Source organism: Monodon monoceros, unplaced genomic scaffold, assembly GCF_005190385.1.
Source record: "Monodon monoceros isolate NGI ecotype Baffin Bay Population unplaced genomic scaffold, NGI_Narwhal_1 Super_Scaffold_13, whole genome shotgun sequence".
NCBI lineage: Eukaryota > Metazoa > Chordata > Mammalia > Artiodactyla > Monodontidae > Monodon > Monodon monoceros.
Genome location: NW_021703769.1, coordinates 83,925,752 through 83,950,677, shown reverse-complemented (window position 1 = coordinate 83,950,677; position 24,926 = coordinate 83,925,752). Strand labels below are relative to the sequence as shown.

Here is a 24,926-nt window from a genome sequence, read left to right as displayed (position 1 = left end):
CTACCTGGGTTTTAGGGTCACACTGTGAACCATTTCTCTGGGTTTCCCATGTTCCAACATTAGGATGGAGCAGTGGAGTGACACACTAGCTCTGCTGGGGCCTAATTAGCACAGAGCCAACACGGGAACATCCTTGCGGGGCTACATCTTAATAGTACTCTCAGCTTTTGTGAACTGGTGATAGAGAAAAAGGCTGCATGGAATGCTTCTGCGTTTATGTGAAATCACTTCTGAACACATCACCCATGAGGCTGTTCAATGTTCCTCGTATAATGATCCGTGCCAAAAAGAAAAAGAAAAAGAACCTCTTAGAATCAAGTACAAGGGAAACATTTTTCCTGCTTCCAAAGAGCTAAAACGTTTCGGCACCAGGTAAGATATAAAGACTCTGCTGGGTTTCCCTTTCTTCCCTGGCTGCTAGGATGCTCAGAGATAAATTTAATGCTCAATCTGAGGACCTGGATATCTGGAATGTTTGTTTTCCTCTCCTCACTTTTCCACTAATATTTGAGCAACTAAGATGTTTAAGTTTCTTTTAGCCCTAAGTTTGCTCAAATCTTTTATGAAAGTGAGGTTTGCTTCCAACAGGTGCAGACTGTCTACCGACCTGTCACTGTGAGGATAAAATGGGACGGAAGATGTAAGGTGCCGTGAAAAGCTGCAAGTGGGGGACAAACACAGAGCACTGCTGTTCTGATACAGCCTCCTCTTCTCGGTAGGGAGAGGGCAGGGCTACGGCAAAACGTGGCTGCAGGTCAGCAAGCGCTCCGAGAGCTTTACCTGAAGGAGCTGGCCGAAAAGGAAACTCGCTCGTGAGAGGCGGGGGCTGACCCGGGGGTCCGCAGGGGGAAGTGGTTCTTCGGGCTGCAGGGTGTTCTGAAATCAGTTTATCAACCGGTCAGACCCGCCGGCATACTGATGCCGCTGAGAACGGGAGACGGCTCCCAGCCCCGCTCTGTGCTCGCGGGGATCCCGTCGTGGATCAAAGCACTCCCGACAAGGGAGCAAGCTCAGGGGGTGAGAGGGGCCTCGGGACTTGTTCCAACAACGACCGGAGCCGGCCGAGGGGAGCGTGCACCGCAGCTGGGGAGGGTGCAGAGGTGGGGCTCCTTCTGGAGGGGGCGGCCCTAAGGAGCCCGGTTCCCTGCAATCCACCATCCCACGGAGACGGATGGCTCCCACTCGGGATCCCCTCCAAAAAGGGCCCGGGAGGTGGTGTGAAGCCGGCGGGGTGCTGGGTGACCTACCCGGAGGGCCCTCAGGGTGTGGTGGGCCGTGTCCACCTCCTCCCGGCTGCCCCGGTGCAACAGGCGCTGCAGCTTGACCAGGAGGAGCTGCTGGGCTCTGGGGAGGTGAGAGGGGAGGGCGGAGCCTCAGGGGTTGGAGGGACCCCAGGGCCGAGCCTGGGGAAGCCGGCGGGGGCCTGGCCCGGGCAGGGGCTCTATGCAGGGTGTGAGCTCTGAGCCCCAGGGGTACACCAGGGAGGGACTGGGCACTGAGCATCTGGGCTTGAATCCTGCCTCTGGCACTGACTCATCTTGGTACTGGGGCAAAGTCGCTTAACTTCTCTGAGCCTCGGTTTCCTCATCTGTAAATTGGGTCTACTGAGGCTGGCCTTGCAGGGCTGGCCTGGGCAGCAGAGTCAGAGTCTGTGGATGCTTTATGGATGTCCGGGGCGTCTAACCAGGGGCAGGCTGATGCTCAGCCCTCAGCGGCTACTGCTATATAATTACAGAACGACGTTGGGGAGATGGGCTACGGAAAAGATGACCATCGAACACAGGAAGCATAAACTCAGGCTCTAAGCTGTCCAGTAATGACGGAAAGACGGCGCTCTGGGATTTAGTGAAGCAACGGGATTTAAGAGAGCAACATTCCTGGGGGGCTTCAAAGAGGAGGAGGGAATGGGGGCGGTCGCTGGTCGGCAGGCAAAGGCTCCCCGCCGTGAGCCCCTCTGCCGAGCTGCACGGCCCCCTCGGTCTCACCGGCTGTAGCTGGGGATGGTGCCCATGTCCAGGTCGTGGTCCGTGAAGGGGTCGACCCGCGCACACAGCCACTCGTGCTTGTCCTGGTACATGGTGTCACGGACGTGCACGACGTCATCGCACTTCAGGGACATGGAGCAGGCGTCCAGCTGGCTGGAGATGTTCAGGTTGAGCCGGATGTAGAAGGAGTCCCCCGACGTGATCAGGCCCTCCTCCATGTCCTTCAGCAGCTTCCGGTACCCTGTGGAAGGAGAAGACGCAAAACCCATCCGTGAAGGGCCTCCCACTCCTGGGCTCCCCGCGGATGACACCCCTGTGATGCGGTCCTCCCATCACGGGGGCGTGGTTAGGGAAACGTCTGTCCTCCCCGATGAGCGAGCAGCTGAGTTACTGATGGCTTTCTCTCTTTGTCTTGGCTGCCAAGAAGCTCAGAGCGAAATTTTGTGCCAAGTTGCAGCAAATCTAGGACCTCTGCTGAGATCTCCACGTCCCTCCCTACCAATACACGGTGCTTGTGTTTTATCATTTTTGTCTTTGATTGATAGGTAACTTACATGCAGTAAACCCCATCACCCTTAAGCATTCCGCACGATGGATGTTCACAAATGTCTAGACCTGGGTAACCACCACTCAGAACCTTCCCTCATGCCCATGTCAGAACCCTGCAGGGGTAACCTCTGTGCTGACTGCCAGCAGCCCAGGTGAGCTCTGCCTCGCTTCATATACGTGGAAGCAGACGGTATGTGCTCTTCTGCCAGAATGTGTCTGGCATTCACTGCACGTCATGCCTGTGAGCTTCAACCGCGATGCTGCAACATAGCATCGTGTGTTCTTTTTTTTTTTTTGGTGTGGACCGTTTTCAAAGTCCCCATTGAATATTGCCTCGTTTCATGTTTCCGCTCCTTGGCCACGAGGCATGTGGGATCCCAGCTCCCCAACCAGAGATCGAACCCACACCCCGCCACACTAGAAGGAGAAGTCCCAACCACCGGAAAGTCCGGTGTGTTCTTTTTCATTGCTGTAGAGTATTCCACGTGGTGCTGATTTATCCTTTCTCTGGTGTGCACATTTATCCCGTTTCCAGCTACTATGGATACCTCTGCTATGAACACTCTTACACCTTTGTGGACGTATGTACTCATTTCCCTTGGATGTATTCACAGAAGTGGAATTACTAGGTCACTGTGTATACATTCAGCTTTAGGAGATACCGCCAAATGGTTTTCCGAAGTGGTAGGACCACGGCACGTGTATCAACCTTAGTTAACACCATTGCCCTTTAGTGTGAAATTTTATGACTCCTTTTGGAAGGAAGCAGGGCATAAAACTATGAATACAATAAATGCAGTAACTTTCAGCAAACGTCCAAGACGTAAATCCATAACATAAATCCTGAAATCAGCCCCACATGCAGACAGCCATAACACGGTGGAAGCTAGAACAGTCCTCATCGCCAGGCCCAGAAATAGCTCCTCAAACGCTATGTCTCACAGGCCCCACACCTCACACGCCAGGGAGACTGGAGCCAGCAGGCCTGTCTGATCATGGAGAGACGGGATTCCCGGTTGGGCCCTTCCCACCCACCTGGGCGGGGTTAACACCAATCACCGTCTGAGGGCTCCACCACCCGGGAGGATGGGCCCTACAAACAGGATCCTGCCAGAGGGAACCCTTCTTCCACTGAATTCCAGACGCAGGGCTGCTGCTACACAAAGCCAGGGGGCTCTGCTCGTACTGGGTTCTGTGGCACCGGGGCTGGTGGGCAGGGCAGCGCCCGGAGACTTACTGCTGGGCTGGGATGCCGGCCTGGCAGAGGGGAGGAGCCCGCCTGCAGGAGGAGAAGGCTGGGCCCTGTGTCTGGGGACAGAGCATCATCACCTTCCACACTGACCGGGCACTGCCGGGAAGGCGCACGGACAAGCAGGCGGCAGTGGGGAGCCGCTAGGGAAAGAGCGGTTATTTGTGCTCTGCTGAAACATTCATGAGCCCCTGGTGGTTAAAAATAAGACCCAGCTGCAGAGATAATCATGCAAGAAAAAACCCAGAGGTGAGAACGAGAACTCAGAGTTAGGGAGAGGGAAGACGCTGCCTAGGAGCCTGGGTCGAGAAAGAGGAGACACCCTGAAAAAGCTGCTGGGGGGCCAGATGAGAAGGGGCTGAGGCCCGGCTGTCCTGCAGCAGATGGCCTGGCCGCGGTGCGGCTCAGTGGGCCCGCGGGTGCAGGGGCGGTCACCCCAGACTCACTGCCTACGTCAGGGCCGGGAAGCCCGAGAGAGAAAAAACAAACCTCAGCCTCGCAGAGAGAGCGGGGAGCTGGCCAGGCAGTCTGCTCGCGGCTGGATGTGCTGCCTCCACCGTGAGTGGGGCAGAGGCCCGAGGCACGCCAGGGCAGGTGTGTGCCCACGTGTGTCAGCGCGCCTGCCCTTCCCGCCCCACACCTGCCCCCTCAGTCCTCCTGACGGGCAGATGAGCAAGGGGAGGGACCGCCCGCCCCGCCTGGGGTCTTCACCTTCCTGGTTGACCTTGTAGTGCAGTGTGACGGGCCCACTGCACCTCTGGACGGTCCAGTGCACCTCCTCCTTCGTGCACGTCTCCAAGGGGACGCTCTGCTTCTCGCCTTTGATGCAGCCTTCTAGCTAGATATCAAAGACACATTGTCCTGCTTGGGCTCCACGGCGAGGCGAGCGGAGCTGCGGGGGTGAGACTGCCCCGCCGGGGAACAAAAGCACCTCTCCTCAACAAAGACCAGCTCAGCGCTGCTGAGGGAAGAAAGCATCGCACTTAAATGGGGTTCACGTGCCTCCCGCCCACCGCCCGGAGCACGTGTGCGTGCGTGTGCATGTGCACAGGCTCTAGGAACACGAGTGAAGAGTCGTGGAGAGAAGGGCCCGGGGAGGGGCTTCCAGAGAGGAGCTGACAGGCCCGCGCCCTGGCAACCCCTCCTCCTGGCCGGGAATCCGCAGCTTAATGCAGGCTTGGGGGTGGGGGTCCCTGCGCTGTCAGCAGCAGATGTGCAGAGGAACCAGAACTGCTGCCTCCCCCAGCCCCCAGCCCCTCACCAGCAGCAACTGGTGGCCCTCACGGAGGCCGGCCTTCTCGGCCAGGGAGCCCGGCTTGACCGCGTGGACGAAGCTCCCGCGCGCGTTGCCCCCGAGCAGCGTGAGCTGGGAGATGAGGCTGTCGCCGCTCAGCGTGGTGTGCTGCACCGAGGGCCCGGGGCCCCGCACATGCCCCACGGACGTGACAGACGGCCGGAAGGGTCTGCGTCGGGAGATAAGACGGGGGTTAGGCAGCTGTAGCTAGGACTCCCGGCCGGGACACCCAGAGAGCGGGGCCTGGGCTGCAGCGTCCCCGGGGAGTCACAGCAGCGGCCACGTTAGGAGAGAGCTGGCGACCGGCTCCTGCTGTCACAGGCACACACCAGAAGCAGGGGCCCCGGGAGACACTGCCACCGGGAGACGGAGGTCACACACGCCCCGGCTGCTTGCATCGGGTGCAAGGGCTGCTGGCCCCTCCTCGCACACCGGGAAGGCTGCGTGGGCACAGCCCACCGGGCTTCGGGGAGTCACGGGCGGGGCCCGGGGCCGGTCCGACACGAGAGTCCCGTTCCTTGCCTCTGCCGGGCTGTGTGGCCCTGGGCAGGCCCCTTCCTACATGGGCCTGGCTGGGGGTCCGGGGTAGTGATTTCTGACTTTGGGACACTATGATCCCCAGACTCTGATTCTAGAATACGGGTGCTGTGGACGATCCCCTTTGCAGGGGATCGAGGGGAAAGCAGCCTTCACCTCATCCCTGCCCCTCAGTCCAGCCACCCCTCTCCCGTGACCTCGGTACCTTTCTAGAGAGAACTTCCTAAACATGAGGTTGACCTGCTCCAGGTCGTAGGCGTCCAGGCCCTCAGACTGGTGCGAGGAAGAGGAGGAATGGGTGGAGGGGGGTCCAAAGGGGAACCGCTCGTGGCTGTCATCTGCGAAGGCGTAACGGACGCTTCAGGTCTCCGAGCAGGAGGGAGGGCGGCCCGCGGCCTTCCTGACATGGCCGAGGTGGCTCCTCCCTTTCTGCCTCCTGGCAAATCCTCCCCCCTCCCCGGATGAGGGAGCAGCCTCAGTCAGTGGGTCCTGGAGGCCCTGGGGGGTATAGGGTCCAGTCCCGGCAACCTCTTCTTCAGAGCCATTCCCCCGCCTCCAGGGGGCATCTGGAAAGGGGCCGCCATTAGCAGGCACTTGCTCTGCTTTGGAATCGGGGTCCAAATTTTCATCTGGAGACCTCAGGTCTAGCCACTATCTACCGGCCTGGGGCGGGTCTGGGGCGGGGCTGCAGGACCAGCGTGTGGACGGAGTAAGGAAGCCCCCTCTCCTCCCAACTCGGCGGAACCCCGAGCGCCCCAGGGAAACACGCCCACCCTGCACAGCTCAGGCTGCTGGGACGGGAGATCTGCAAGCCCTGCTCTGGGCTGATAACAAAGGCTTCTCTGCAGAGAGAATTTGTCCCGACACTGCAAAACGCTCTGGACGGCTGCCCAGAATTCTCTTCCCAGCTCTCCCCTTTCCAAACCCCTGGAGCTCTTCCCATCACCCAGCCTCGATTAGGTGCCGACCTCTCTTTAACACTTGAAAGCTGCTGCTGGTCACCAATTAAGAAGAGCCACTAATCTTTCATTTTATCTGCTGGCAGCCTGAGCTGGCGAGGGGTGGAGGCAGGCTGGTGGGAGCCCTGGAACCGAGGGGGCTGGCGGGCCACACCCGGAGGATTCTGAGCCCGGCTCCATGCTGCCAGCTCCTCGGGGCCCGAGGACGCTGCCACCATCCCAAGGCGCCGAGCCATCTCCCGAGAAGCCGGAACCCTACCTGTTCTTCTCCCTCCTGTCCATCCAGTCAGAAGCTCAGGTCTGGGGACTTCCCTGGTGGACCAGTGGGTAAGACCCTACTCTCCCAATGCAGGGGGCCCAGGTTTGATCCCTGGTCTGGGAACTACATCCCACATGCTGCAACTAAGAGTCTGCGTGCTGCAACTAAAAGATCCCGCATGCTGCAACTAAGGCCCAGCGCAGCCAAAATAAATACATGATAAAATAAATAAATAGGGGTTTCCCTGGTGGCGCAGTGGATGAGAGTCCGCCTGCCGATGCAGGGGATGCGGGTTCGTGCCTCGGTCTGGGAAGATCCCACATTCCGCGGAGCGGCTGGGCCCGTGAGCCATGGCCGCTGCGCCTGCGCATCTGGAGCCTGTGCTCCGCAACGGGAGAGGCCACGACAGTGAGAGGCCCGCGTACCGCCAAAAAAAAAAAAGCAGCTCAGGTCTGCAAATCTGCATGGGTCTCCCCACTGGTCCTCAACTATGCCACCACAGTCTCTGCTACAGCAAGAACTCAGGGACACAGGTTCTGTGTCCCATGCAGCTGTAACAGGGCCTGGTGAGGTGCAGGAACTCAACGTGTGCTGGGCCTCGCGGCTGTAAGGGGTGGTGGCTGGCGGGTGCTGCGTGCATGCTTACTTCCTGGAGACGGAGCCTTCGTTTCTGGCTCTGCGTGGCAACATGCTGGGCCGAGGGAATATCCCCTCCATCATACCAGCTCTGCCCGTGGGTCGGGTTCAGGGCTACCACAGCCCCTCCAGTCTCCCCAGTGCCTGCCTGCCCCACACCTACAGTTTCAGGGGATGAAAACCAACCTTAATTGCCGCCCCATCTCCATCCCAGGGCCCCAGCCCCATGCCTGCCACTCGTCCCGCCGAGGTTGGTTAACAGCTTAGTTAACACCTGGCTTCTTAAGAGGTCCCCCTGCTTCCAGTCCCTCCTCCACCCCAGCGCTCCTTAGTCTCCCTAAGACTCTGTTTCTTCATCTGCAAAACAAGGACGACGACAGCATCCCTGAAAACAGCTGCTGAGAGTCACCGGACTGGATCACAGTGCTTGGCTGCAACCACGAGAGCTATGCTTTCTTAAAAACCCAGACCTAACTCTGATTCTGCACTCAGCATCGGGATGGCTCCTACTGTCTGCGGAACAAAGGACAGGCTCCTCAGGCGCCTCCCGGCCCGAGCCACTCAACGGGCAGAGGCCTGTCTTCCTTGTGCACAGACAGCCCTCTCGGAATCCACTCTGCACACGTTTCCTGAGGACCTACTGTGTGCCAGGCTTCGCCCCAGGCAGGCCCTGCTGGAAGGTCAGGATGGGGCCGACGTGGCTGCCACACCTGTAATGCCTCTCAGACCTGCTGGGTACCCACCGTCAAGATCTAAGGCATCGAAGCCACCGCTGTCATTGTCGTCTTCAACTGTGCTGCAAGACATAAGGGGGGACAGGAGAGCTCTCCTGACTGTGTGTGCAGGTGGGCAAGGGAGAGCGAGGCTTCCCGAACGTTCTGGCTGTCTGAGAGGCTGTGGTTCTGAGAGGGCAGGATGGGTGGGAGAGGAAGGTCGGCAGGTGGGTGGAGGGCTGTGGGCCATGGGAGGGCTGCACGAGGCTGGGTGCTTTGCTGGGAGGGCAGGGCGGCCCCAGAGCCTGCAGAGGCCGCATTAGCTGGTGTGAGGACGGACACGAAGAGCCGCTGAGCAGAGTCCCCGACAGCCCCACCTGCTACTTCCCACTCATTCCTCTCCCTGGATGCAGAGTGCCTAATAGCGTTTATATTCGGACGGGCTGCATTGTGTGACGGGCCCAAACAGCTGAGCCTCCCTCAGACAGGACAGGACGGGAGTGAGGCACATGTTCCAAGAGTTCTAAGCTGCTCCTGTGTGGTTCCTGTGATGCAGTAATGAGGCCCAAGCCAGGTGGCTGGCAGGACCCAAGATGGAGATCCAGCCCCGCCGGCCACTCCTTGGCCTGGCCCTTCTAGGAACCACCACCAACCTCTGACTCTGAACGTACGATGCTAAATATCTGGTGACTGGAAACATCTGGATGCCCAGGCATATCTCTACTGCGGTCTCCACAATGGGGACACTGATGGCCTCCACGAGGTGAGGAAAGGGGAGAGACAGTAGCAATGAGGGGGACATTCACAGGGTCTCTCACTCTTTGGCAGAAAAAGCCAAGCTCTGGAACCATGGGATGGAGAAAGCTGATTTCTCGGTAGCAGGGGGCAAAGCGATGTTGGTTTCATCATTTGCTAGCTAGCTGGGGGGCCCTGGGAAAGCCATGTCCCTTCTCTGAGCCTCAGCTTGCTCATCTGTAAAATGGGCACCATCCTGCCTTTATTGCAAGCTTCCCTTAAGGACTGCCGAGTTAGTTAAGTGTCGAGCGGCGCAACAAGCACCAGGAAAATGTCCCGCCCCCTCCCTCCACCTGTCACCCACCTCCGATGAGGCGCATCTTCCTTACAGCGTCTGACGATGGAGTCGTTTCCTGGGGGCTCGGCCGTGATTGACATGATGCTGGAACGGCTTCGATGGGGCTGCTTCAAACGCACACACAGATGTGTTACAGGGAGCTGCGCCTCCGCGGGCATAAATGTTATATACACACAGACTAAATTTAAATCAGATGCGTCCCCGCCTGCTACACAGGCAGTGTGCGCCCGCAAGCTGGTTCTCAGCGGCGACCTTGGCCGAAGAAGGCTCGTGCTCAGCCTGGGGCAGCCGAAGCCACCAAGCCTGGTGCACATCTGCTCGCCCCGGGAACAGGAAGCGGGGAGGCGGGTGGGAGCCCGAGAGACGGTCCTTGTTTGTGCCCAGCACAGGCGGGGTTCTCTGTCCCCAGAACTGCCCAGCCTTGGGCACCTGCTCTGGACGAGAGGAAGACCTTAGGGGCTGGCGGAGGCCCACGCAGACAGCTCGGCTGCTGGAGGGTGGCCCTTTGAGACGAGGCCCGCTGGCTCCTGGCAAGGGCTGCCTGAACTGAGTGCCTGGGATTTCCCCTCCCAGAGCTGGGCTCAGACAGGGGCCATTCCTTATCACGTCTCTCTCCTCCAGGGCCTGATGCTGGAGTAGCTGACCAGCTTCCCAGGGCTTCCCCTCGGGGTTAGAAATTCTAATCCCACGCCTCCTGCTGCCTGGCTAGGGGGAGTGACACCGCTCTGCCCAGATGGGCTGGAGGGAGGCGCGCGGGTGCCGGGCAGGCCTTGCTCTGCCTCTCCGGCCCCCGCCGGCTGCCCACCTCCAGCTGCCGGAGTCGCCAGGGGCTGAGAAGCGGCAGCAGGATCGTCAGCCGCCTGTGCAACTCGCCGCAGCCCTGCGGAGGCCCGTCTCTTCTGCCCACCGAGTGTTAAATTGGGAAAGGAGGCGGCAAGAAGGTGAAAATACATTGCGAGGCCAGGAGACATCAAGCAGGGCCTGGGCTGCAGCCCTGGGCGAGGAAAGCAAGCGGGCCGGGCCCGCGGGGCGGGCGAGGCCGGGGTGGGGGGCCCGGCCCGAGCTCCGAGCCGGAACGGGGAGCAGCGGTGAGGGCCCTGCTCACCATCTTGGAGAAGGAGGTGGTGATGGGCAGCGACCCGGAGGAGCTGGGGCTGGCGTCCGTGACGTCTTCTTCGTGTCCCCTCCCTGTCCTCGGCGAATCGGGCAGGAGGAGCAGACGGAAGGGGCGGGGGAGAACGGGGAGGGCAGGGTCAGTGAGAGCCCCTGGGGCACTGCGTCCCTGGGGCCGTCCTGTGTGTGTGTGTGGGCGGCCTCCTCTCCCCTCCACTTGAGGAAGAGCCGGGTCTTTTCACCACCACGTCCCTCCCCCCACACAGGCCCAGGGCGGCCTCGTCAAGGCTGGACGATGCCTTCTGTCTTGAGGGCCAAGGTGGGCATCCCGGCTGGCACTCCGTGTGGAACAGTGGGAACTGGGGCCGGAACGTCCCCACTAAACAGGCCGACTGGGGACTGGGGCCAATGGGCTGGGTGTGCTGCCTCCCGCGCAGCCCCTGGAGCCCCTGTGCTCCTTCGAGGCTGCCTGGGGGCTTCTGCACACTCCTTTCGGCCCTCGTCTTGCTGCAGGGGAGCGGTCAGCTTCCCCATCCACAGCCCCACGCGCTGGTATGTGTGCGTGCGTGTACATGCGTGTGCGTGTACGTGCACAGCCAGCTGCACACGTGCATCCCGGTCCGTGGCGCCCTCGAGGGGACGAACCACAGTTCCCTCCCTGGTCCAGCACCCCACGTCAGGCAGCTGGCAAGGCTCCGTCTCCGCTGCACCCCTTTCCCTCTCCTGGGCACAAACGCCCTCTCCACTTCTGCTGGCCCCAGGCCCTTTACACCTCCCTTCTGTACAAGGTCCCTAAAACACCTGGTCTGGCCACCAGGGAAGTGGCTCGGCCCCCACCTTAGGGCTCCCCTACCCCCGGTGTCCCCACCAGGCGCAGCCCAGATCTGGACCCCTGGCTGCCCTGCTCTCCTCGGAGGGATGAAGCCCGTGAACTCGGGCCTGGCCGTCAACCTCTGCGGGCTCGTTCCTGGCGCCGTCCTGCTCTGACCCCAGGAGGCAGCACAGCTTTCTGTATCACACGCTTTCCAGGCTGCACATCCATGTCTCTGCTTCCTGCTCCATCCCGGGGGGCCCTTCCGGAGGCCGTGCCCAGCGGCCTCAATTCTCCCTTTTCTAGACCCCGTCTGCACGTGCCCTTCTTGACAGATCCTTCTCCAGCCTTCTTCCAACAGCTCTCTTGGGTGTCCAGGGCCACATTCCACCTCCTCACCGATGGCCCTGCCTGAGTACCTGGGCTCTGGAAGCATCTACATGGACCTGCCAGCACCTGGCACACAGGAGGTGCCCGGTTCACCCAGGCAAACCCTCGCTAGCCCGCTGTCGCTCCAGAGTGGCGTTGAGGATGAGTCAGAGGAATTCTGGGAACAGTGTGTTTCGGAGAACCCGGGGTTGAGGGGTGAACTGGTGGCCTCCCATGCCGTGGACTGCCTGCCCGGAAGTCCGGGAGGGAGGCCAAGTATCGGGGCTCCGGACGGACCCACGGGGAGAGGACCTCAGATGTGACGTTTCCGTGGTCGGGGCTCCCGCCCTCTCCGATGACAGCAAACAGTAATCACCATCTGGACACCCTGCCGCCCCGGGGCCCCAGGGCCCCCGAGACCCCTCCCGGGTTAACCTTGCAGGATCGACGCCTACGATGGGAGAAACAGATGGACCGAGAGTCAGAGTGACAGACAGGAGAGGGATCCGGGCGTCTCACTAACCTTGAAAATCTGATGTTCGCTTCAGGCTGATGGGGGATTTGGCCCTCTGCAGCTGAAAGAGGGGAAGGGAAGCAAGGAGACAGAGGACACAAATCAAACAAGGCCTGAGACACACGTCACCGGAGCTAAGGCAAGAAAGAAACTGAGGCGAGCCCACGCCGCCCTCGTCACGTGGCCGCAGGAACCACAGAGGGCGCAGGATGCCCACGGATGCCCCACGGCCGTGGCTCCCCGGCCCAGCGCAGGCAGCCGCTGGTACAGACACGCTCGCCCCACGGGAGGCGCTGCCACGTGGCTCGGATGGTACAAGGGCTGAGGGTGGAGGTGGGGTGGTACTGTGACGCTGAGCAGAGCTGGCTACACGGCACGGGGGAGTTTTCAGGAACAGACGAGGCTTTGGGGCAGCTGCCCCGGCCACCCCGGCCATTAGGTGCTGGCGGTTCCAGGCCGGCCTCCGAGGTGCTGCCCTAGGCCTTCCCGCTCCCTGTGTGCGAGGGCGGGGAGAGCAGAGGCCCCACCAGGCCCTGCGTGTGAGGCCGTCTCATTCACTCAGTCACATTCATTCATTCCTCAGCTGATGGAGCGCGCTAGAGACAGAGCAAAGCAGATAGGATGAGTGCTGTAACTCCAGCTCCATCACAAGCCACTGACGTCGGTAAACACGCGATAGGCGCTCAATACTTATTCGTTGAATAAACAAATGAATTTGGAGATCGTGCTTATATCATTCTCTCTCCCCTCTCTTAACTTGTACTACATTCGCAGGAGATGAAAGAATTCGCCGGAACGAACAAGCGAGAAGCACAAAGCTGGCACGGTTTCCGTTCACAGGGTTGACGGTGGTCAAGTCGCATCAGGGGTCTGAGACCCGCCCCAGGAGCACGTGAGGCCCTGCTGCCTCCTCCCCCGCGTGCAGGGGGCCCCCACCCCCGGCCCAGGATGGCCCCCCCGGCTGCGTGCAAGCACCTGGATGCCCTTCAGGTTCATCCTGCGTTTGGGCGGGTGGTAGGGCAGGAAGTAGCGGCTGTCCTCTGGCGAATCCTCTGAGGTTGAAGAATCGTCAGCCTCCTGACCGTTGGTCCTGGGGCTGGTGTCCCCAAAGTTCTGAGAGATGATGGTCACTGGTAGGTTCCTGGGCAAACTCTGGAGACAAGGGGAGGCCGTGTCCGTGACGGAGCACGGAGCAGCTGCCGCCACGCGCAGGAACAAGCTCTAATGGCGCCATCACTCCCTCGGGCACCCAAGCTTGAAGCTCCGGATGGCCTCTTCCTCTTTCCTGACCCCCACGTCCACCCCGATGCCAAGACCTATCACGCTAGCTCCACTCTCCTCCTCACAATACCCCCGCCCCCATCTCCCTCCCGCCGGGGCCCTGGCGCAGACCCTCGCACTGTGCTCTTTACAGTAGTAGAGGAACTGCCTCCCAGATGGTGTTGGCCCCTTATCTGATACACCACCATCAGATCCACAATTTCAGGCCCTAGGCCTAAGCTACAAATATAAGAAATGTTGCTGAATGCCTGGATAATGATAACCACAGTGCCAGGTACTGTCCTAAGTAATTTATAGCCATTGTCTGAAGCTGAGGTGCAAGAATATTAAATAACTTCTGGTTGGTCCCCTCAAAGCCACGTAACACCCTCATGCTACGTTGCCTCCAAACCCAAAGCTTTTGGCCTTACTTCCCCGCACAAAATCCTTCACGTCCAAGAATAACTCACGACCAAGCTCCTTAGCCGACGGGCCCACTCGGCTCCCTCCTGCTACCCGCTCCAGCCCACCTCCTGCCTGTCCCCGCCTCCCACTCCATGGATGACCGACCTGCCAAGCGCGGCCTGCCGGCGGCATGCCATGGGTGTCACACCTCCAGGCCTTTGCTCGTGGTGTCCCCGTGGGCTGGAATACAGCCCCATCTTTCCTCACCTAGCCAGGCGCTGTCACAGCTTTCGTTCATAAATTCAGCAGATGCTCCCCGAGGGTCCACCCTGTGCCTGGCCCTATGCTACACGTTGGACAAACAGAGGGGCCTACACGGAGCTTCCGCGTCACTACAAACTGTAGGACACGTGCAAAAGTTGAGGGCGTAACACAGAGGCTCCTGGTTTCCAACAGGAACCGGTGAAGGCCTAGCTGAGGAAGTTGACACTTCAGCCAACCCCAGAAGGGGGTCAGAACTTGGCCAGGTGAAGTCCGGGGACAGCATTCCAAATGGAGGTCCCGAGGCTGGCTTCTCCTGTAGGGAGTCTTTCCCGGAACCCTGAGAGAATGGAGGCCTCCACCCCTGGGCGCCTACAGCGCCCCTTCAATGCGTAATTTACAACACTTGCGTTGAAATGTCACGCTCCTGCATCTGCGTCCAGCACTAGATCTGAGTCCTCTGGGCGAGCGGCTGGGAGGGTGGGTCCGATCCTGGTTTCCCTGGGTGACTGACTAGCGATGCCCTCGGGGAAGTTACTCAGCTGCTTGTGTCTGGATTCTACCCTTGGCCAAGGAAGACAGCGATCTTACTGTCCTGGCGGGCAGTCCTGTGGCACAGAGGGCACTTAGCACGGTACCTGCAGACACAGGCACCCAAGCCCGCAGCTACGAGAGTGATAGCATCATCTATCTGCCCGCATCATGGCATCGCTCACTTCGGGGCGCCTGGGGCCCTGCTGTGACACGTGCCTGAACTTCAGATCGAGATAAATGACGGTTTCCTTACAGGCCCTACTGACTTTAATGGGAGCAGGGCGTCTTACACCCGATGACCGTCCAGAGGGGTTTAAGGAAACCCAGTGGCAGGCTGACGGCCGACAGAGGTCCCCTGAGGAGGAGCTGCGGTTCTAACGCGGGAGTGACTTGCCCGAGATCACCCGGCCAGCAAGCGGCCGGGCCAGGGTTTCGTCCTGCCTCTTCTAGCTTCAAAATGAGCGGCTTCTACTCATCACGACCCAGACACACGCAGTTCAGGGGCACGGCTGCTCTGGGTGCGGGAGGGAAGGGCGTGCTTCCTCGCGGGAGCGCACTTGCCCGGCCAGCCCCACCTGCTCGAGGCTGCCACTGTCCTTGGAGAGGCGCCGGAGTTTGCTCTCCAGGTTCACGATGCAGGCTTCCCGCCGGACCATCTCAATCCTCATCTCATCGTTCTTCTCCTCCAGCTCGCGGATCTGTTTCCTGTACTTGTCCTTTTCGATTAAGCACTGGGAGTACTGGGTCTGCGCCTCGTCCCGGGAATGGAAGGCCTGCCCGGAGGAGGAGAGGGACGAGGCCGATTGGCTCTTCGCCCCGACGCTCCCAAGTCACACCCAGACGCCCGCTCCCCAGCCCATGTGTCAGTCCCACGGCCTCTGGCCCTTTTCTGGACCCTGACCCTTGGGTGTTTCAGTCGATACCATCCTGAACAACACGTCACAGCCCCCGTCTGTCCAGCCTCGGCTGTGTCTCTTGGAGCCCACCCTCCGCCCTAGCGAGTGGCGCCATTATTATTATTCCCACTTCACAGATGAGGCCTCCAGGGAGTGGCAGCTCTCCTGCAGCCACCCGTCTGAAGAGTGACAGGGTCTGGACCTGGCCATCTTACTCTAAAGCCCAGGCCGCCAGGGTCCAGCTCAGGCCCCCATGCTATTCAAACGAACTGGGATAGAAGTCACTTTGGGAACGGAAGCAGGCAAGATGGATTCACGAGTGATTCCAGCGGAGTTAATGACACTGCCCTGGACAAAACCTCCTGCTGGACCCCACGGCCCGGAGCCCGCAGGCCTGCCGCGCAGCCGCCCCGGGCAGCCCGTACCTGGTCGCGCTCCCGCTCTACCTCCTCCAGCTGCAGCATGAGGGTGTTCATGCGGTGCTTGTACATCTCGCAGTCCTTCCCCAGGGTCGAGCACTTCAGCTGCAGGTCCTCTTTCTCCTCCAGGTACTGCGAGCACAGGGGGAGATCAACACACGCGTCAAGCGGTCATCTATCGGGGCCGAGAGCCATTTTCTGGCTGCATCTTCCCAGAGCCGGCCTGCCCCTCCTCAGAGGGCCTGACCTTGTACGAGTCAGCTCCCTGACCAGAAGGGACCAAGGTAAAAGGCCAGTCCACCAACGGAGATTTGCTGTGGGCCTACTACGTGCCAGGGAATGAGCGGGAGACAGGGTGGACGCCACGTGTGCCCTCCCGTGGCCTTCAGCCGGGGGGAGGACAGGTGTCGTGCTGACGCTTAGTACTTCACGAGCAGCTGCAGGTGCTGACGCACAGGGAATTTACACCAGGGGCCAGACCTGGTCCCTGGAAGAGAGTGTGGGCTCTGGAGGTTCCACTAACACACATCCGTGCACAGGGGCTCCCGGCCCGAGGGTGTCAGCTGGGTGGGTGCTGCCCCGACCGCCCATGGGGCCCACCTTATCCCTCAGCTCCTCCGCCTGGCGGACCTCCTCCTGCAGGTTGTAGATCTTGTTGACGAGCTCCTGTCGGTCCTCCAGGGCCTCCTTGCGGTCATGCTCCAGGATGTCCAGGATGGCCTTGTCCGAGTCTGGCAGGCTGCGCTTCCCGGCCTGGGCGGGCGGGGAGTGCGGAAGTGGGGGAACGTTTAACGGTGCTGGGGGCAGGGGGAGGGCAGGGAGCGTGGGGCCCGGGAAGGCGGCAGACAAAAGTGCCGGCGACACACTGAGCGAGCAGAAGGTTTTGTGCCAGGGAAGCAGAGAGAGGCAAGGGTCACTGTCTCTCGGGGTCCCTAAGCAGCTTATTATTTACGAATTTTATCACCTGGAAAGAAGCATGAAACCCACTTCTGCGCAGAAACATCCCGATGCCTGTTGTTCTGCCCCGGCTCTTATCAGAGCTCAGAGGAGCACTTGCTGCTTCTCCACACACTTCACAGGTGACAACAAAGAGAGGGTTGATCTGCCTTCCAGATGCCTCCCCTGAAATACCAACTAATCTCTCCGACTAAACCGGGACGCACCCTCTGCTCTGAACGAGAGCCTTCCGCGCCAGGCAGCCAGTCCTGGGGGGCGGGGGGAATCATTCCGGAGGAAGGGGCGGGTGCCTTTTTTCTTTCCCTGCGTACGTATTTTGGGCTATTATTCCTCCGTACCTACAGATGATTCTGTGATGGCAAAGGTGGGGGGAGGCTCCTGAAGTTTTAACAAATCACACAGAGCTGAGAGTTGAGTTTCTTGGAATCTTTAAGGCAAGAAGATTTCTCGGATGTACTTTTCTCACAGCACCCAGGGCAGTGATTTTGTGTGAATGGTGATTTTCACAGAGTGATTCAGCCAAGGGAACATCGCCACAAGTTTTATCTCACATAATGTCGTGCCTCTGAGAAGTGGGTGGTGTGGTCACCCCCGCTGACAGAGGAGGGACTAAGGTGCCCAAGGACGACACGAATTCTCTGTGGTCCTGCGGTCAGCAGGTGGCGGCTTTGGGACTCACACCCAGGCGGGCATGTCCGTCCCCGACCCTCATCCTCCCTTGCGCCCACTGTGCCCGCACCGGCCCTCACCTGGATGATGGACTGCAGCTCCTGGATTTTGGTCTTCAGCATCTCATTCTCCCGCTCCAGCTCCAGAACTTGCTCCTTCTTGGGCCGGTTCTCGATGTCGTTCTTTAGTTTCAGCGACTGATTCCTCTCCAGCTTGCATTCCTCCTCCATCTTATTCAATCGATGCTTGAGCTGGTCGATCTGAAACACCCACAGGGTGCCGAGGGGAGAACGCAGTTGGCAGGAGACGTTCAGAAAAGGCAGTGCCTCCCAGATCCTACTGGACTTCCAGCATGAGCTGTGCTCTGCCCCCCTCTCTCTTTCCTCCAGTGGGTGACAGAGAAGGCCTCAAAGAAACCTCTTCCAGTGAAACAAACCACCCCCTCCTTGTTGAGGAAGAGGGCCCTGATCCATTAATTTAGAACAGTTCTAAAGCAGTTACGTCCCCTGGAAGAATCCCTCAGGCAACTTTTGTGGAGTGGAACAGATTACAGACTAGGATAAAAGGTACCCAACCTGGTGTTTCCCCGAGGTATGTTATCCATTTTAAAGGTCTCTTAGGATGGGTTCCAAACTCTGATCCTCAGAAGTCAAGATTCCCTCAAGAACCCTCGTGTTATCGCAGGGAGCAAAGAGATGGGGGGGTGGATCGGGCCCCACCCGACTTCACACCCCACAGTAGTTCTGCACATGCACATGTTTTGGCCTCTTGTGTTTCACACAAGATTTTAGTTGAACAAATGGCATTGCTGCCACTGACAGGATCTCTGGCCTAAAGGACCTGCCCAGACCTAGTGTGTAAGAAAGAGTGGCTTCCTGGAGGAGGAGGCAGTTACTACCCCTGGAAATGGGACAACTTCTCCAGCTGTGCTGAGCTTCACCCAGGAGGCGAGTGTGAGGAACTGAGACCAGGAGGAAGCTTCTTAAACCTCTGTGACTTAGCCTGGCTGCTTCCCCAAACTGATCAGCCTTGGCAAAACACCTAGAAGAGGAAGATTGTTTTCAAGGTCTGCAAGGAAGAGGGTACCAAATGGGTGAGTGTCCTTTTTCAATTCTAGGCTTATGGGGGGAACATCTCAAGAAATCTGGCAGGTAGAGGGTGGTGGCTTCAGCAAGGAAGGGACCTCGGCTGTGCGCCCATGGCCTGAGGGAAGGAACAGAGAGGAATGCAGGGAAGCAGCCTGGGCCTGAGAAATGGCCTAGCACTCAGCTGGCCAGATGTTCTTTTAAGTTCTAGATATGGTTTCTCACTGTTACTATATGGCCAGAAAAACATAAAACAGGAGAAAGTTCTAGGAGAGAAAGTTTTACACCTCCGCCACAGGTTAACACCTCCAAACCCTAGATGAGACAGCACAGGAACCTTGCTTCCTGGTCACACACTCTCACACACACACACACACACACTCCTCCTCAGAGTCTTGGAAGATGAACCCAAGTGACCTGTTCTGGGTCCAGATCCCCAGTCCCATCCAAGTGGACACAAAGTGGGTGCTTACTAGGTCAGCCATCTTGCCAAAGACATATTTCAGCACCTCAGCAATCCTAGGGCGTAGGTATCATTTTCATTTCCACGTAACTGGCATTTACGAATGAGGAAACTGAAGCCAAGAACCAACTAAGTGGTAAAGCCAGAAGAAGTCAGATTTGAAGTCAAATCCAAAGGATTTCAAAGCTCTTGCTTTTTGCGTGCTATGCCACTGACTCAATCCGCCTGAATTCTAGTGGATTGTTTACTGATCTGTCTGGTTCAACTAAATTGTAAGTGACCTGAGCACAAATCAGGTTATTTATGCCTATGTCCCCCACAGTGCTTAGCACCGTGCCTCACACATGGCAGGTGCTTAATAAATACTCTGAGGGTCTATTTTCCACCCAGCAGCCAGAGTGATCTTTCTAGATATAAATCAGTTGTCACTCGCAGCTCTCAGTCCCTCAGTGGCTTCCATCACTATTGGAATAAATTCCGAAGTTCTTACCAAGCCCCCAGGATCTGGACCCTGGCCGTCTCCCATTTGCTCATTCGGCTCCAGCCCCACTGGCTTTCCTGCTGTTTCTCAAAAACACCAAGCATGGCCGCTACCTGGAGCCTTTGCACTTGCTCTTCCCCTGAGACTTGCAGGGCTGGCTCCTCCCTTTCCTCAGATCTCTGCTCCTGTGTCTCCTTCTCAGGAACGCTTCCTGACCATCCTATTTAAAACAGCACCCCTCACTCACTATCCCTAAACTCTTTTCTCCCTCTTCTTAATAGCACTTATTACTATCAGCGATTGATGCATTTCTTTTCTGATTAGAATGTGAGCTCCATGACAGCAGGGCTTCGGTTTTGAGTTATGTATCCCTGGAAAAGAGGCTGGTGCAAGGCGGTGCACAATGAAAGGAATGAGTGAGTTAAGCAATTCCCTTCTCCATCTCCGTTTTGGAAGTAAACTCATTAATGACATCTATCATTTGGCTGCTGGATTGTTCACTGATAAGTGACTATTCCACTGTGTCATGCTGCGCTTTGTGGATACAGCTGTGAAGGGCAGAATCCTGGCCTCAAGGATCTCATGAATCCACGGGACAGGTGCTGTGCCCATCTCCTCGCTAATTTTCCCGAGGGCCATAGAGCTGGGCAGGCCCCTGAATCCTCCATCTTCCCCCTCACCCAGCACGGGTGCAGGGCCCATGAGCTGGGCCCATGTACGCATCTCTGGTTCACGTGCCTAGCGGGTCCTCGCTCCGGAGCAAGTGGAAAGCTCCACCGGGTCCGGGTGCGCAAGTCCGCACATGCGCACAGTGGCCCGGAGGGCTCCTGAGCAGGATGTCAAGCTCATTGGGTCTGTGCGCATGTGCACACATGCGCAGTGGATCTGGGCGCTAAACTGCGGCACCGAGCCTCGCTGGGTTGGCGCGCGCATGCGCACAGTCCATCTAGGCTGCCGGAACTCCCGCGTCTTCCTTTCTCCCTCACCTGGCCAGGTGTTAAACCCTGCCCCTGCCTGCCTGGTGGTCTTTGCCCCGGTGGCCTTCGCTTCCCGCTCACTCACTTTGGCCCAGCAGCTCCCGCCACGTGCCCCTCACCTCGAGCTGGAGGTCCCGGCTCCGCATGACCGCCATGTTTTTCTCTTCGCTGAGCTGGGCGTAGCGCATGGCCAAGTTGTAGTTGTCATCCTTCACCTTGACCAGCTCGTCGTTGTAGCTGTCCCGCTCCTCCTTCATCTTGTAGTACCGGTCCCGGAAGGTCAGCAGCTCCACCTGTGTCAGCGTCAGCTGCTTCCTGTCGTCCTCCAGCTGTCGTGACTTGGCCAGCAGTTCACACCGCTGCAGGTCCTTGGCCTTCATCTGTTGCTGCAGCTTGATGACCTCGTTCATCAGGAAGTGCGTGAGGCCCTCGTGGCCCTCCTCCACTGTGGAGAGGGGGGCACCCAGTCAGGCCTGAGGACTGCGGAGGGGAAGAAGGGGGTTCCAGACGTGGGGCAGGTGTCATTCGTTCACTCATTCACTCACCAACATTTTACTGAGCTCTTACTACCCATCAGGCACCGGGGATTCAGGGTGCGCAAGACAGCCTTGGTCCCGGTAGAGCTTATGTCTGGCAAGGGAGACAGACATCAAAAAAGCAAGTGATCACGTGCAAATATAGCTACAGATTGAGAGGACTGCACAAAGTAAAGGTATGGGGACTGTGAGAGTGCGTGATGGGGTGGGGGGGGGACCAGATCCAGCTGAGTGGACAGAGGCATTAGAGGAGGCTCCTGACGGATGAGCTCAAGTACTGAGGAGAGAAGACACATTCTAGGAAGGTGGAACAGCACTGCCAAGGTCCTATGGGAAGGGAAGAGGAACCTGGCACATTTCAGACACTGAAGGAAGACCAAAGTGGCTGGAGCTTAGAGAGAGGGAGAGGCAGAAAGGTGAGGCTGGGAGTATCATCAGGGGCTGGACCATGTAGGGTCCTTGTGGGCTGCACTGGGGTCTTTAGATGGCAACAATGGAAAGCCACTGAAAGGTTTTAAGTAGGGGAGGGTGACATGAGGAGTAGAGAACTCATTGGATCAGAGCAGGAATGGATATAAAGAGCTGATAGGGTTGTATGGGTCTTGACTAGGATAGTGGTGTATATGGAGAAAAGACTGATTTAAGAATATTTAGGAAGGAAAATTAAGATGACAAGATGACCACGGGCTCTGGTTCATGGGATACTGGCAGGAGGGTAGGCAAAGGAAAGGACAAGATGAAGAGGGTAGGGGGAGTTCCACCCCCCCAACACTCATGGCGGATGTTCAGTAAACACCCACTTCTCTTGATTCAGTTTGTTCCTCTGTGACCTACATTTCATCATCAGGCAGAAATAAGTGGTTGACAGTTCCTAAGTGCCACTGTCCTGACGTCACAGATCCATAACCTTAGAGCTGTCCCACCACTGGACACACACACACACACACACACACACACACACACACACACACACCCCTCCCATCACAGTCCGAATGCTGATGGTAAAGCCACTTACCCACAATGGTGGAGAATCTACGAGTGGGTTCCTTTCCGGTCACCAGTTTGTACAATTCTGGGTAGTAAAATTCCAGACTCTCCAAGAAGGCCACGTAGCCCCTTTGCCCCTTCGTATGGAGAATGTCCAGCAGTCGGCCTAGAGGAAAGGCCAAATCACTCGGTGGTCAGAAGCGTCCATGTCTCCGAATCCAGTCTTACGCTGGGCTCACATCCAGACAGTACACTCTTAAGAAGAGAGTCTCACCACATCCTGTCACTCCTGAGTTATATCTTACAGTCCGGCTAATGTAAATCGAAGTGCCAGGCTCTCGGCAGGGATTGTGAGTGTTAGTTTCCTTTCTCCCAAAGGCTGGTGGAACCAGAAGCAGCCATAGGAAACCAACAGTCTTAAAGAGCTTCCCAACTGACCAGGGCTAAAATTAACCACACAGGCGTCTGTGATTGAAGGAGGATGGATGTACAGCAGTGGTTACAGAATAATATATGGTTCTCTGGGATTCAGACCAGGAAGATAAGTATTTGGGTGGGGAGCTAGGAAAAGTCCTAGGAAGCAGGAATAGCTCCATGTTCTTCAGTGGGATTATCACATAGTCTGGGAACGTTTTTCAGCTGTTTCTTCCCTTGAGGTCCTAAAACTCAATCCTTCCCCTAGGGTAGACATAATAAATAAATTTCATCTTGTGTCACCTGACTGTTTGTCACAGCGGCCCGGATTCTAAAGTTACATCCAGGCTCAGGGGGAAAACATGCTGGGATTAGTGATGTTTGTCAGGTATGCAAAGGAGAGTCATAGCATATGAGCTACTTATCACCAGTCATACTGTGGGCAAGTGAGTTTCAAACCTCTTAAACTGTGAACCACAGAAAGAGATGTATTTTACATTGTGACCGCATGCTTACACACAAAGGCATATTTTGCTACAAACATATATGTGAATACACACACAGATGTATATAAAACCAAAACAGTGTTCACAAACCACACTTACTACCTACCTTTAATGAATGTGATAAAGTGTCATGGACCCCTAGGCAGTCTGGAAAAGCCTATGGACCCTTTACCAGAATAACATTTTCAAACAGATAAAATGCATTGGATTACAAAGGGAATCAATCGTAATAAGATACATTAACAAATATTAAATTTGCGACTCAGTAAATAAATGTGCTTCTTTATTAATGCATCAAATAAGCCAATCTCTTGGCAGGTCTAATAACTACTATACTTTCAAGGGAAAGATGAGTATAAATGATATTTTGGAAATCTGTAATAGCTGTAATGTGATAAGAAGATATCTGTAATGTTTACTGTTGACAAAGACACAAGTATTGCTAATCATTGTGATTTGTCGCCTACCTGCATCCGTAATTGAAGGGAATGCTAAGTCTTAGGTTGGTAAAATAAAGATGTAATTTCCCCCTGGCCAAGTTAATAGACCCTCTCTACCCATGGACAGTTTGGTGGGGGACCAGGGGTGGGGAGAGGTCTACGGACTCTAGTTAAACATCCCTGACTGAGAGAAACATCATTTTGCTACAGCTAACTGTAAGTTATCTCCTGAGGTTACCTGCCCGGTTGATCTTGGACGGCAGCATGGGAGCATTAAGCACTTCATCTTCATCTTGTTCATCAATGACCTTGCACTGGCGCAGGTAGGGGGTGAGCTTGGCTGGGTTGATGTAGCGACTCAGCATGTGCCGGTTGCACTCCACATTCTCCCACAGGGCATCCTCTTCATCCTTCAGTGTCTGCATATAGTCATCCATCTCTGGCGCCCCTCCTTTTAGACATAAACCCCAACAAGGTTAATAAAACAGCCTCACTGGACTAGCTCTATGAACTTTGGAGAGATCTCCAGTATCCACTGTTAAGTGAAAAAACAGTAGAGAAAAGCATATATATTCTACCTTTTATTTGAGAAACGAAGGGATAGGAATAGACATATATTTCTTTATGTACTAAACACAAACAATGGATGGATAAGCCATAAAATTAAAACACACATTATAGGGAGAGAGGGAGAATTTTGTAGTTGGAGTATATCCTTTCCTTCCAAGTTTTTATATCTTACTAAGAATTTATATTTCTAAAAACAATATATGCTATACTTTTTGTTTTACAGTTTCACATAAATGGCATCATACTATATGCTTTCCTGTTTCCTTTTTCAACTTGCTTTTTCCTCTCTGCATTTGCTGAGATTTATCTAGGTTGATACATACAGACCTAATTCATTCATTTTTAAAAACAGCTTTGTTGAGATATAATTCATGCACCGCACAATTCACCTTTTAAAGGTGTACAATTCAATGCTTCTTATTACTGTCCCAGAGTTGTACAACCATCAGCACAATTAATTTTAGAACATTTTCATCACCCCCCCAAAGAAACTTCATACCCTTCAGTAGTCACTTCCCTCCAATACCTGCTCCTCCAACCTTAGGCAACCACTAATCTATCCTTCTGTCTCTGCAGACTCGCCTGTTCTGGACGTTTCACTTAAATGGGATCGTACAACATGTGGTCTTTGGTGCCTGGCTTCTTTTCAAGGTTCATCCATGTTGTATGTAGCATGTTTCAGTACTTTTTATTGAGGAATACTTTTTCATTGTATGGATATATCACATCTTGTTTATTCACCCATTGATGACTTTGGGTTATTTGGTTATTATGAATTATGCTACTATGAAGATTCATGTACACGTTTTTTTGTCAACACGTTTTTATTTCCCTTGAGCAGATATGCAGAAATGGAACCGATGAGCCATAAGGTAACTCCATGTTTAACATTTTGAGGAACTGCTAAACTGTTTCCCAAAGTGGCTGCGCCATTTTACATTCCTGCTAGCAATGTATGAGGTCCTAATCTATTCCTGCTAGCAAT

At 56.4% G+C, this 24,926-nt stretch overlaps 1 protein-coding gene across 9 annotated transcripts in view; it reads right to left on the bottom strand.

Moving 5' to 3' along the window:
* CARD11 (caspase recruitment domain family member 11) overlaps nt 1-24,926 on the bottom strand; it is a 110,637-nt gene that overhangs the window by 7,629 nt on the left and 78,082 nt on the right. For 8 of the 9 annotated variants that reach the window (XR_003793169.1, XR_003793170.1, XM_029220709.1 and 5 more), the window contains 18 exons: nt 23,610-23,822; nt 22,040-22,177; nt 20,608-20,933; nt 17,563-17,742; nt 16,457-16,609; nt 15,863-15,988; nt 15,117-15,314; nt 13,057-13,233; nt 12,091-12,142; nt 10,380-10,462; nt 9,281-9,381; nt 8,212-8,264; nt 5,820-5,952; nt 5,045-5,246; nt 4,495-4,621; nt 1,986-2,226; nt 1,248-1,344; nt 781-876 (listed from right to left, as the gene is read on the bottom strand). Coding sequence is in view for 7 of the 9 variants with exons in the window: in XM_029220709.1 (XP_029076542.1) it covers nt 781-876; nt 1,248-1,344; nt 1,986-2,226; nt 4,495-4,621; nt 5,045-5,246; nt 5,820-5,952; nt 8,212-8,264; nt 9,281-9,381; nt 10,380-10,462; nt 12,091-12,142; nt 13,057-13,233; nt 15,117-15,314; nt 15,863-15,988; nt 16,457-16,609; nt 17,563-17,742; nt 20,608-20,933; nt 22,040-22,177; nt 23,610-23,822 (2,696 nt within the window). In the remaining 2 variants the exon portion in view is untranslated. The remainder of the gene's footprint in view (nt 1-780; nt 877-1,247; nt 1,345-1,985; nt 2,227-4,494; nt 4,622-5,044; nt 5,247-5,819; nt 5,953-8,211; nt 8,265-9,280; nt 9,382-10,379; nt 10,463-12,090; nt 12,143-13,056; nt 13,234-15,116; nt 15,315-15,862; nt 15,989-16,456; nt 16,610-17,562; nt 17,743-20,607; nt 20,934-22,039; nt 22,178-23,609; nt 23,823-24,926) is intronic. The other variant, XM_029220707.1, reaches the window with a different exon arrangement.